Source organism: Salminus brasiliensis, chromosome 5 (assembly GCF_030463535.1).
Source record: "Salminus brasiliensis chromosome 5, fSalBra1.hap2, whole genome shotgun sequence".
NCBI classification, from domain to species: Eukaryota; Metazoa; Chordata; class Actinopteri; order Characiformes; family Bryconidae; genus Salminus; species Salminus brasiliensis.
This window is the reverse complement of record NC_132882.1, coordinates 45,966,700-45,979,824: the sequence shown is the minus strand read 5'-3', so window position 1 is coordinate 45,979,824 and position 13,125 is coordinate 45,966,700. Positions and strand designations below refer to the sequence as shown.

The 13,125-nt window shown below is 45.0% G+C and overlaps 1 protein-coding gene across 1 annotated transcript; it reads left to right on the top strand.

The window, feature by feature from the left end:
* The first annotated feature begins 522 nt into the window (after positions 1 to 522).
* LOC140556575 (sodium-dependent neutral amino acid transporter B(0)AT3-like) lies at positions 523 to 13,125 on the top strand. Its single transcript, XM_072680640.1, has 12 exons — positions 523 to 810; positions 6,441 to 6,581; positions 7,126 to 7,263; positions 7,723 to 7,904; positions 8,016 to 8,126; positions 8,263 to 8,375; positions 9,386 to 9,514; positions 9,599 to 9,755; positions 10,088 to 10,292; positions 10,502 to 10,661; positions 11,104 to 11,266; positions 11,353 to 13,125. Exons 1-12 carry the CDS (start codon positions 618 to 620, stop codon positions 11,545 to 11,547), a joined length of 1,887 nt encoding a protein of 628 aa, XP_072536741.1. The 5' UTR covers positions 523 to 617; the 3' UTR covers positions 11,548 to 13,125.

Below are 13,125 nucleotides of genomic sequence, written 5' to 3'. Positions count from 1 at the left end.
TGAGAGTGTCTACCTGTAATTAACTCTATATAACATTAGAATAAACCCAAATTCACATAACATCAGCAGTCAGTGGGAGAGTCTACCTCTAAAACTGTATACAGTATGTTATGTATATGCAGTATATAGATTCAGTACAGACAGAATGTTCAGTACAGTTTATAGATTCAGTATAGAATGTATATTCAGTGCATTATATAGATTCAGTAAAGACAGAATATTGATTACAGTATATAGATTCAGAATGCCATGAATGTTCAGTTAAGTATATAGACTCACTGGAGTTATAGATTCAGTACAGCAATGCAGATTCCTGTGCAGCTGCTGACAGCAGGAAAGGGATGTGGAGTTTTACACCCTCTGATTTAGAAGTGGTGGCAATGAGTGAGTGATTAACCTGCAGATGAGATGCTGAATACAACCTCAACTGCCTTAAACAAACAAATCAATGGCAGTGATCGGCACACGCAGTCTGAGCTTCCTGGTGAAACCGCTGTCCTGCATTTGGTAGGTGCATCACAGCGTAAGCACCTACCAAAGCCCACCTCCAAGCCCCTCCTCTACACCGAGAGAGCTTAGAAAAGCAGAAGAGGGAGCCTCGCTGAGCTGAGAGCCAAATGACTGAAACGATGGACATCTCCGAGAAGAGCAAAGCTCCAGAGCTAAGCCAGGGTCCAGAGGGGGCTGCTGAGAGTGACGAGCGCCCCAAATGGGACAACAAGGTCCAGTACCTGCTCACCTGCATTGGCTTCGCAGTTGGTTTGGGGAACGTCTGGCGCTTTCCTTACCTGTGCCAGGTGTACGGAGGAGGTGAGTGTGTTCAGTATGTTCGGCCGCCTGAACGCTGCGTTAGGGAGAATTACAGACTTTAAAAGAGAGAGGTTTCGCTTTCAGCCAGAAGCTCAACAGGAAACAACAAGAGAACTGAAGGTTCTCCGCTCGCAAAGCTCTTCCTCCTCCACAGCTGCAGAAACATCAAACACCAGCCCAAATAAAACAGAGAACCATGTACACTGTTACACTGTAACCATTGAAATGAGCCGCGGGTTCTTTACACCAGAGGAACATCTTAGAACCATTGAAAAAAGGGTTCTATTTAGAAAAGAGCACTTTTGAAGGTCTTTGAGATTGCAAGTGAGGTCGGAGAGCGAAGAACACCTCTGAGATCGTGTGTTAGAACCTTTACATGTTCTTTAAACATTGAAAAGGTTCTCAACATTCTGTGATTCTTTGGCTGTTTGGTGGAAACTTTAATTTTGCACTTGAAAGCTGAGAAGGGTTCTACACAGGTGCAAAAGGGGTTCTTTACACAAACAGAATCAGTTTCGGTTCCGTGAAAAATGTTCAGTGAGTGTTTTTGCAGATTATCATGAAGGCCTGTGAGAACCTTCATGCTAGAACCTTTAAATAGTTCATTGTGAAGTATGGTTCTATGCCAACTCTTAAAGAACAAAAAAGGGTTCTATACAGTAACCAATAACCAAAAGTAAACCTTTAAGAGATCCTTGTTTATCATGGTTCTTTGGCCTGTTTTAAAAATCCTGTCATTTTACAGCATAACAAGGTTCTATAGAGTAGCAGATTAAATGTTCTTTGATCAATAACAACAAATGTGGAACCCTTTTTGATGTTTTACAGAACCCTTTGTTCTTTTTTTTTTGGATGAACCAGATACAACAGGTTCTCCATCATAAAAAAAAAAAACATTTTAGCATCTGGGTGGTTCTCCAAGATCTCAGTTATTATGTCATTATTAAAGAATCATCATCTTTTAGGGCAGTAAGTCGGCCTAATAATGGTGCTTTTTAAAGGGATGCCATAGAACAAGCACTTGGTTCCTTAAAGAACCTTTCAGAGGAGGATTCTTTACAGGACCATGTTTGGGAAGAGTGTGTATGGTGTTAATTCATCTAACATAGTGAGTAAAGTTGGAGTTCTCCATTAGAACACATTAGAACACACTGGAACACATTAGAACACACTGGAACACACTGGAACACATTAGAACACACTGGAACACACTGGAACACATTAGAACACACTGGAACACATTAGAACACATTAGAACACACTAGAACACATTAGAACACATTAGAACACACTGGAACACATTAGAACACACTAGAACACATTGGAACACATTAGAACACACTGGAACACACTGGAACACATTAGAACACACTAGAACACATTGGAACACATTAGAACACACTAGAACACATTGGAACACATTAGAACACACTGGAACACACCGGAACACATTAGAACACACTAGAACACATTAAAACACATTAGAACACATTAGAACACACTGGAACACATTAGAACACACTAGAACACACTAGAACACATTAGAACACACTGGAACACATTAGAACACACTAGAACACACTGGAACACATTAGAACACCTTAGAACACACTAGAACACACTAGAACACATTAGAACACACTGGAACACACTGGAACACATTAGAACACACTAGAACACATTAAAACACTTTAGAATACATTAGAACACACTGGAACACATTAGAACACATTAGAACATACATTTTGTGATGTCCAATATAGATGAACTGTGCTATAGGCTAAAGGTGTTATACTTTGCTGAATATTAAACAACAAAAGAATAATAAATAAATCATTGATATGATATAATAGTTATTATTAATAGTTTGGTTATTTATTTATATCATATTTCATGTATCTGTAAAAACTCCGGCAGGCGAGGCAGGCGTGTCACATCAGTGGATTATTTTGACGGAAGGCTCGGGCTTCGTTTAGCTGAGCTCGGTGTCGTCTCTGTGTGTCTCTGTGTGTCTCTGTGTGTCTCTGCAGGTCTCTGTGTGTCTCTGTGTGTCTCTGTGTGTCTCTGCAGGTCTCTGTGTGTCTCTGTGTGTCTCGGTGTGTCTCTGTGTGTCTCTGCAGGTCTCTGTGTGTCTCGATGTGTCTCTGCAGGTCTATGTGTGTCTCGGTGTGTCTCTGCAGGTCTCTGTGTGTCTCTGTGTGTCTCTGCAGGTCTCTGTGTGTCTCTGTGTGTCTCTGTCTGTCTCTGCAGGTCTCTGTGTGTCTCTGTGTATCTCTGTGTGTCTCTGTGTGTCTCTGCAGGTCTATGTGTGTCTCTGTGTGTCTCTGCAGGTCTCTGTGTGTCTCTGTGTGTCTCTGCAGGTCTATGTGTGTCTCTGTGTGTCTCTGTGTGTCTCTGCAGGTCTATGTGTGTCTCTGTGTGTCTCTGCAGGTCTCTGTGTGTCTCTGTGTGTCTCTGCAGGTCTATGTGTGTCTCTGTGTGTCTCTGTGTATCTCTGTGTGTCTCTGTGTGTCTCTGCAGGTCTCTGTGTGTCTCTGTGTGTCTCTGCAGGTCTCTGTGTGTCTCTGTGTGTCTCTGCAGGTCTATGTGTGTCTCTGTGTGTCTCTGTGTGTCTCTGTCTGTCTCTGCAGGTCTCTATGTGTCTCTGTGTGTCTCTGTGTATCTCTGTGTGTCTCTGTGTGTCTCTGTGTGTCTCTGCAGGTCTCTGTGTGTCTCTGTGTGTCTCTGCAGGTCTATGTGTGTCTCTGTGTGTCTCTGTGTGTCTCTGTCTGTCTCTGCAGGTCTCTATGTGTCTCTGTGTGTCTCTGTGTATCTCTGTGTGTCTCTGTGTGTCTCTGCAGGTCTCTGTGTGTCTCTGTGTGTCTCTGTGTATCTCTGTGTGTCTCTGTGTGTCTCTGTAGGTCTATGTGTGTCTCTGTGTGTCTCTGTGTGTCTCTGCAGGTCTATGTGTGTCTCTGTGTGTCTCTGCAGGTCTATGTGTGTCTCTGTGTGTCTCTGTGTGTCTCTGCAGGTCTCTGTGTGTCTCTGCAGGTCTATGTGTGTCTCTGTGTGTCTCTGTGTGTCTCTGTCTGTCTCTGCAGGTCTCTGTGTGTCTCTGCAGGTCTCTGTGTGTCTCTGTGTGTCTCTGCAGGTCTCTGTGTGTCTCTGCAGGTCTCTGTGTGTCTCTGTGTGTCTCTGCAGGTCTCTGTGTGTCTCTGTGTGTCTCTGTGTGTCTCTGTGTGTCTCTGCAGGTCTCTGTGTGTCTCTGCAGGTCTCTGTGTATCAGTGCTGTGGAGGTGGAAGGAAAGTGTGGTTTAGATAGATTTTCACACATTGACTACAAACATACACCCACTCACACACTCTCTCTCTCTCTCACACACACACACACACACACACACACACACACACACACACACACACACACACACACTCTCACACATACACACACACACACACACACACACACACTCTCTCTCTCTCTCTGTCTGTTCTGCTTTTAAAGGCCTCTCTATGATTCCTCTCAAACCAGGGTTACTGTTTATCCTCTACAACTTCCTTCCTTTAAGTAAATGAAGTACAAAGGTACAGTTACATACACTAACACTACACTAACACTACACTAACACTACACTAACACTACAGAACTCTACACTACACTAACACTAACACTAACACTACAGTACTCTACACTAACACTACACTAACACTACAGTACTCTACACTACACTAACACTAACACTATGGTTACACTACAGTAGAAGTCAATGGACAGATGCTAAAAAACCCAGAATCTACCCATTGACTTCTAATATCAGTGAGATTAGAGCAGATTTAGAGTTTTAGGATGGAAAACTTTGAAGTGTCTCTTTAAGCTCAAGGTTTAGTCTTCACTGTCAGTCTGTTGCTTATTTACTCACTTCAAGCCAGTCTGTCGTCACTAAAATAAACGTGGTACTGTAAGACCACACAGGAAGGCGGAGGTCGATGCTCTACTTTGCGCAGAGCTGAAAAAGAGCATAAACAGTCAGAAATGTGACTGAGTGTAATTACTGCTCATTAGGAGGTAATAGAGTTCATATATTAGTACTCTGCATGCAGATCTACAGCGTCCCCATGATCTGCAGATCACTCACACAGTGTATATTCTCTGGCACGCAGAACACATTAGCATGACGAGCTATCAAAAGCTATTATGTAGGGAGATACGGCATATTTACACAGTCCGAAACACTCACACCTGCATTAACCACTGAGTAAATATAGATATACTGTATATATATGCTGTGTATATATATATATTAATATAGTGTATATGGAAACCAGAGGTAGACGTGAACACTAGGTGTCTTTATTCAAGCCTTATATCAGCAAAGTCACAGCACGAACAAAACGAACAGTACACAGAGTTCCCACAGTGCAAACAGTAATAACCAGCAATAAAAACAGTTATGAACAGTAAACAACTGCAGTGAACAGTCAAGGACAGCAATAAACAGTCATGAGCAAAAAAAAAAACAACTACAATGAACAGCAATATACAGTGATGAACAGCAATGAAAAGCATAGAACAGTAAAGAACAGCAAAGAACAATAATGAACAGTAATAAACAATAAGGAACAGCAAAGCAACAGTAATAAACAGCAAAGAACAGTAATGAACAGCAAAAACAGTCATGAACAGGACTGAACAATAAAGATCAACAAAGAACAGAAATGAACAGTAAAGAACAGTAATAAACAGCGAAGAACAGTAATGAACAGCAAAGAACAGTAATAAACAGTGATGCACAGTAAAGAAGAAAATAATGAACAGTCATTAACAGTAAAGAACAATAATGCACCTTTAGGAACAGCAATGAACAGTAATGTACAGTAAAGAACAGTACTGAACAGCAAAGTACACTAATTTACAGCACTGAACAGCAAAGAACACTAATGAACAGTCATTAACAGTAAAGAACAGTAACAGTTTATACCTTCAGTGGCTTTAAAGTCTTTATTAAAATCTGGTAGTTCATGCTGTGGTAGTTTGTGATGAGCATGCTCTTCGAAGTAGTTCGAAATCTCACTGGCCTCGGTTTTTTGTGTTTATGGAAACCTCTGAACCCTAACCCTGAATTCCATGTGAATATTGAGAGGTTCTACCACAGTGAGAGAGAACACCTCCTGTAATGTTTTACACCGATTTAGAGTTAAAGATCAGCTCACTGAGCAGACCTCACACACACCGATAACCAGCCCTGCAGATTCACCCTGCCTCCTGTACGTACAATTATCAGCCATAACATTAGAACAGGTGAATGACACTGATGCAGCAAGTTCTTGAAGGTGATGAAGGTGATAAAGGTGATGAAGGTAATGAAGGTGATGAAGGTGATGAAGGTGATGAAGGTAATGAAGCAGGAAAAATGGACAAGAGTAAGAATCCGAAACACAAAAGACTAGAACCAGTCTGTGACATTCTAGATATGACTGGGTCAGAACATCTCCAGAACATCAGGCGGCAGGTCTTAGGGGGGCTTGTTGCCGGTATGCAGTGGTCAGTACCCAGCAAAAGAGCTGATTGGCTATCGTCCATGTGTTTGTGGGCCGTTACGTACGGGTCTCAGGGTTCTAACAGTGTACTGATGTGCCGTGTTTGTGTCCAGGTGCATTCCTGATCCCGTACCTCATTGCGTTGGTGTTTGAAGGCCTGCCGCTCCTTCACATGGAGCTGGCCATCGGGCAGAGGCTCCGTATGGGCAGCATTGGTGTCTGGACCTCCATCTCACCGTATCTCTTGGGAGTAGGTGGGTTCTTTCAGTGTTCTGGAGAAAAGCAGAGGGGGTGTCAAGTATCCTAAACCCACCCTCCTGTAAAAGTGCTGATACTGTAGTGAGTAGCGGATCAGCAAACTACTGAAGTTCTGAGTATGTTCTAGACCAGCAGTTCATGAACAGGGTTCTGTTAAGTTCTTCAGAAAAGAACTGGGTTCTTGGGTAACTGAGAAAGAAAGAGACTCGTCAGTACAGTGGTGGCAGGAGAAGCAGCGAGAGAACAATGCATGGGGAAGAGAGACAGTAGAAAGAGGAAAGAGTAGGGGACCCAGCACCAAGCCCTGTGGGACACCTCTGTGAGTCTCTATGGAGTGACTGTGGATCTCCAAAGAAGACAGCCCTTCTCAAACCACTTTGGTACTTCAAGACTGGTGAGGATGGACAGGAGGGTCCATGTAATGGAGAAACTTCAGTCAGTCAGAATGATTTAAGGGGTACCACATGATCAGTGTGAACAGCCTGTACTGTTGATGCTGTTACTATAGCGACTAAATGGTGTTTGGCGTTGTGTTTGCAGGTGTGGCTTCTATGACAGTGTCATTTTTGGTGGGGCTGTTCTATAACACTATACTGGCCTGGGTTCTGTGGTACTTCTTCCATTCCTTCCAAAACCCACTGCCCTGGGAGCACTGCCCGGTCAACGCCAACCGCACGGGTGAGTGACCATCCAAACACAAGAACAGTACAGCTGCAGAACAGCAGAATAACACATATGCAGAGCAGTAGAACAGCAGAACAGCAGGACTAGCTGAACAGTAGGACAGTAGAACAGCAGTACAGTAGAACAGCTGAACAGCAGGACAGTATTTGAACAGCTGAACGGTAGAACAGTAGGACAGTAGAACAGCACGACAGTAGAACAGCTGAATATTAGGACAGTAGATCAGCAGGATAGTAGTAGAACAGCTGAACAGCTAAACAGCAGGACAGTAGAACAGCTGAACAGCAGGACAGTAGAACAGCTGAACAGTAAAACAGCAGGGCAATAGAATATCAAAACAGCAGGACAGTAGAACAGCTGAACAGTATATCTGTACAAATATCACACCTCTGATATCTGTAGAGGAGAGTCTCGGGAACGCTCTGTACGGGCGCTGTGCTCTTGGTGCTGCAGGTTATCTGGAGGAGTGTGAGAAGAGCACGGCGGTGAACTACTTCTGGTACAGAGAGACGCTGAACATCACTCCAAACATCGAGATCAGTGGAGATCCGCAGTGGTGGCTGGTGGTGTGTTTGGCCTCGGCTTGGTGTATCGTCTACATCTGCTTCATCCGCGGCATCGAGACCATCGGCAAGGTTCGGATATTTACCCTAAACTTTGAGCTTTCACTTCCTGGCCACTTTATTAGAAACCCCTCCACTGTGCTCCTGTAAATGCAGTGAGTATGTGCTTGTGTCCGGCTGTAGGCCATATACGTCACAGCCACGTTTCCGTACCTGGTGCTGACAATCTTCCTGGTCCGGGCTTTAACTCTGCCGGGGGCAATGATCGGCCTGCAACACCTCTTCACCCCAAATGTGAGTCACCCTTCTAACACAGCTCCTTCAAACCCAGTATGACCATTACTGTGATGGGTTAGCTTGTAGTAACCATAAAAAAAACACTGACCACGGTATTGAAGTGACCTTTCTGACCTTTCTGACCTTCCGACAGTGGGAAACGCTGAAGAACCCAACAGTGTGGCTGGACGCTGCCACCCAGATTTTCTTCTCTCTGTCTCTGGCTTTTGGAGGCCTCATCGCCTTTTCCAGTTACAATCCTCAAAAGTATGGGCCGGTATCCTGCTCTTTTCTACCTTTACTTTCTATTTAGGACATTTTTATAAACTTTGGTGAAAATTCTCTAAATAAGCAGAAATCAGTAAAATCACAGAGTCACAATTAATACTCCAAAGTCATATATTTATTGAAAACCTCTCGGTCAGGGAGAAATTCCTGGTAAATACCCAGAGATCTCTGAAGGTTGACCTAGTTACAAAAGGTTATATATCTTCCCCAGCTGAACAGCAGGACAGTAGAACAGCTGAACAGTAAAACAGCAGGACCGTAGAAAAGCAGGACAGTAGAACAGCTGAACAGCTGAACAGTATATCTGTACAAATATCACACCTCTAATATCTGTAGAGGAGAGTGGGGTGCTGTCTCCTTCCATTGGTTCACAGAAGACAAAGAAGTTACAGCGCATTGGTTACAGCTAATTGCGATATGAATAAACAAAAGGGCGTTAACATACGTGCATAATTAATGAAGAAGAAGGAAGCTCAAATAAGCCCCTCACACACCTGGAGATACCCAAATGAGTTGGTATGCAACTTCGAGGTCACTTGGACAATAACTCACAGTGGCCAGCATAGAGAGAACAGATAAGGCCTCCACTCCTGACCGGAGGAGTAGCTAGTTTGTTGCACTCTAGGTGAAGGGGAGTAACTGATTTGTGGTCTCCTTCATATGGAGCAGTAAAAGTCCACCCGAAATCATCTGACTATGTACTATTATGATCTCAAAACCACAGAACCTTCATCACTTTGTACCTTTAAGACATGGTATATGTAAATGAGGTCTGTTCTGATAGGCTGCCTTGTGTCATTCCCTATATTAAAAAAGCAGTCCCATCTGAAGCAGGTCAGCATGAGTGGGAGGAGGCCGAATATGTAAATGAATATGTAAATGAGTTGTTTTTGTGACATCACGGAAGCGACAGGGGTGGGGAGGGAACCCTGAACAACATGCTACACTGAAAGAAGCACAAACCCTTTAATCTGTGCTCGTCTCCTCAGAAACAACTGTGAGCGAGATGCTCTGATCGTGGGGTGCATCAACAGCGCTACGTCCATCTACGCCTCCATACCCATTTTTGCCATCCTGGGCTTTAAAGCACTGTCCAACTACAACGACTGCCTAAACGGGTAAGCCCTGAGCTGCTGGATGTGAGACGTCAGGTGAGATGTTCTACAGACTTTCGACATTTCATTCGGTTCCTTTCCCTGCAGAAACATCCTGCAGCTGACGAACACCTTTAACATCGCGGACATGAACATAACCGAGGCAAATTATGAGGAGTGGCTGTCCCACCTGAACGCTTCACATCCGTACGAGGTGGAGAGGCTTAACCTGAAGACCTGCAACATCCAGGCCTTGCTCAGCCAGGTACTTCTGCCTCAACATCTCCTCCACCAGCTTCACTCAGCCCTCAGGCCAGCGGCAAATCTCACAGTGTAGGGAGGGGAGGGTGGGCGCAGAATGGGTGCAGTCCCTCAGTGATAAGAGTTAACCTGTCTCTCTGTTGACCGAGGCTGAGCTCTGATTGGTCAACGAGGGTCTTATTTGAAGTGTTTTGTGCCGACAGTCGTTAGCCTCGGCCTCACCTGCACACCTGAATGCCATACAGCTCAGTAAATATTGGCTCTGTGTGCTGACTGCTGGTCTCCGCACCTCCAGTTCATTCAAAGTTTAAGTGTTTCTGTTATTTTGTCCCTCAGAGTGCCTCAGGCACAGGCTTGGCCTTCATCGTGTTCACGGAGGCCGTGATAAAGATGCCCGGCTCGCAGGTTTGGGCCGTCCTCTTCTTCATCATGCTCTTCAGCCTGGGCCTGTCCTCGATGTTCGGAAACCTGGAGGGGGTCCTGACCCCTCTGCTGGATCTGCACCTGATACCCAAGTGTATCCCTAAGGAGATCCTCACAGGTCGGCAGAGAACAGCAGCTCCACAGTAACTGTTAGACAGACAGACTGTCAGATAGATAGATAGCTCAGACAGACAGACAGACAGTGAGACTTGTTAAGGTAAAGAATCTTGTGAAATGTCTACATCAGCGTCTCCACCACTAGGGGGCGTGTATGGCGGTTACAGTGATGGTAACGGGGCTCGGTGCTGAAGGTGTTTTGCTTTGCAGGTCTGATGTGTCTGGTCTCCTTCACTGTGGCCCTCATCTTCACTCTGGGCTCGGGGAACTACTGGCTGGGAATCTTTAATAATTACGTGGGCTCTCTGCCCCTGCTGGTCATCGCATTCTTCGAGATCACAGCCGTCATGTACATCTACGGAGCCAAGAGGTACTCATTAATGCACTCCTTAAAGTGTAACAGGGTGGTACCTGGCTGCTTTAGGATTATTAGGCCAGAAAACTGGACCTTTAATGCATGTAAACATTTTCATCACGCTAAAACCTTGTATCTGCACTTTTGTCATTTATCACTTTTCTCCATAAAGTGAATCTCGCAGTTGTTCTTTATGTTGTATCAATCCTGACCTCAGTAACACTCTTGCTGCTGAATGCAATCAAATCCTCACAGCAATGCTCCTCCTCCAAAATCTAGTAGAAATTCTTCTTCTCTGGACAGTAGAGACAGTTACTCCAACAGAAGCAGGATCAACTCTTTTGAATAATCTCCCTTGATTCCAGAAGAAACAGTGAATGAGCAGGTGTCCCAATACTTTTGGCCACATAGCATATATAGAGCAGTGAGCTCATACTGTGTTCTCCTGTGTGTTCAGGTTCAGCGACGACGTGGAGTGGATGACCGGACACAGGCCTAACCTGTACTGGCAGGCCACGTGGCGGGTGATCAGCCCGCTGATGCTCCTGATGGTCTTCCTGGCCTATGTGGTGGTGCAGGCCCAGGAGAACCCCACCTACGAAGCGTGGAACCCAAACTACGTAAGAAACCTTCGTGCGGTTGTGGTTCTCTGAGCTGGAGGCGTGGTTTACGGAGTGCACGAACTAATCTGCTGTACATGTTGCAGGTGGGGTTTCCTGCTCCTGAGAAGCTGAATTACCCCGGCTGGGTCTACTCCATCTGCATCCTCCTGGCTGCTGTGCCCTGCCTACTCATCCCACTGGGGGCGCTCTACCAGTTGGCTCGGTTCTTGCAGAAACCTGCAGCGAACAGACGTGCGAACAACCCTTATGATAATGAAGGATATGTGGTGGACACATAGAGACATGTCTTCATATACTGTCTGACCACTGACAAGAACCTTGGGGTCCACAGGAATGAATCTAGAACCCCTTACAATAACCCCTGACCCCCTGTATAGAGCATAGAAGAACCTATTTGGTTCCATGAAGAAGCATTTTTAAAAGAGCTGTAAGTGTGAAGTCTTCAAAGCTTCAAAGCTATTTCAAACACACTTCTCTTTATGGAACCAAAAGCGGTTCTTCTGGGGAACCCTTTGTAGCACCTTTATGTGCAAGACTGTAGCGGAGACAATCGCCTGTTATTGATCCTTCTGTGTTTATACTCTGACTTTATTAGCTTATTAATAGCACATTAATGAGCTGACACTACGGCTCGGGTGTCCCGAGTTCGAATCCCGAGCTGTGCCGCTTTGCCATCGGCAGCCAGAGTCAGAGAGAGCACAACTGGCCGTGCTCTCTCTCTCCAGATGGGTAGATGGCGCTCTCTCTCCCCTCATCACTCTTAAGCGATGTTAGCCAGTACAGGCGTCTATTAGCTGGCACGTTGGAGCTGGAGACCCGGTGCTTTCCTCTGAGTGTGCTGGCGACCCGGCGATGCCACATTGGTGGCAGTTAGAAAACATTGCTAGTGCTAGGGGGCGCTACAGAGGGGTGAGTTAAATGACAGTACCAAATTGGTAGAAAAAGTCAAAACATTGGTCAAACATTTTAAAATAAGTAAATAAATAATCTTCAGAGCATCCTAGGCAAAAGTTTGGGGACCTTACAGAGACGCTTTCAGATCTCGTAGTTGGAACATTCCCCTGACTCTAGTTCTGAGATCTTCTCCATGCATGTTCAGGGGTCAGGGGACTGTAGGGGCCATTCCCAAAGCTTCAGTTTGAGGCTATTGTAGATGCCGTCGTCTTTTGGGTAGACGTATGTTGTGGAATCCATTCCTTCTTCCACCTGTTGCACACTGCTAATGCCACTGGAAGCAGCACCAACTCCAAAGCATGATACGTCCACCCCCATGCTGTTCTTTTCATGAAATGTGGTTCAGGTTTTTGTGTTTAGCTGACTGTCCCTTTACTGTGTGTGTTCAAAACGTTTTATTCAAAAATTCACCTGGTTCATCTAGATGTTGCGTAGCGTTCTTCAAACAGTGGGTTTTATGACGAGGGTGAAGGTACGATTATGCTCTTGTTAGCAACACTGCACAGTAGAACAGTGCACCACCCTCTTGACTCAGCTATAAACCTCCGTCTTCCAGAACTTCCACAGTTCCCCTGAACTGCCATTTCTTTCCGCATGCAGTCATACCCTCCTCACAGCAATGTTCCTAGTGCAACATCTAGTGCAACTCCCAGAGGAGTAGAGGCTGTCGCTGCAGCGAAGTATGACAAAGCCTTGGCTACTGCCCTGGCTTTTAGAAGTAATGTGGTGTCTACAAACTTTTGGACATACGTAGTATGTCAATATGTTACGTTGGTTACTGACATAAACTCTTCAGAAAGGCTTTTTTAAATGTGTTCTGTGTGTTCTGATGTTTCTGTGTTGGCGGCCTTCAAATAAAGTCTGACTGAATTCTGAACTGTCAGAACCTTCGAACCTTCAAA

What these genes read in the sequence shown, in the direction of transcription:
- LOC140556575 (XM_072680640.1), top strand. Translation starts at nt 618, where the DNA reads ATGACTGAAACGATGGACATCTCCGAGAAGAGCAAAGCTCCAGAGCTA. An exon ending in TCCAGTTACAATCCTCAAAA is followed by an intron (nt 8,376 to 9,385) that starts GTATGGGCCGGT and finishes TCGTCTCCTCAG; the next exon opens with AAACAACTGTGAGCGAGATG. An exon ending in CCCTAAGGAGATCCTCACAG is followed by an intron (nt 10,293 to 10,501) that starts GTCGGCAGAGAA and finishes TTTGCTTTGCAG; the next exon opens with GTCTGATGTGTCTGGTCTCC.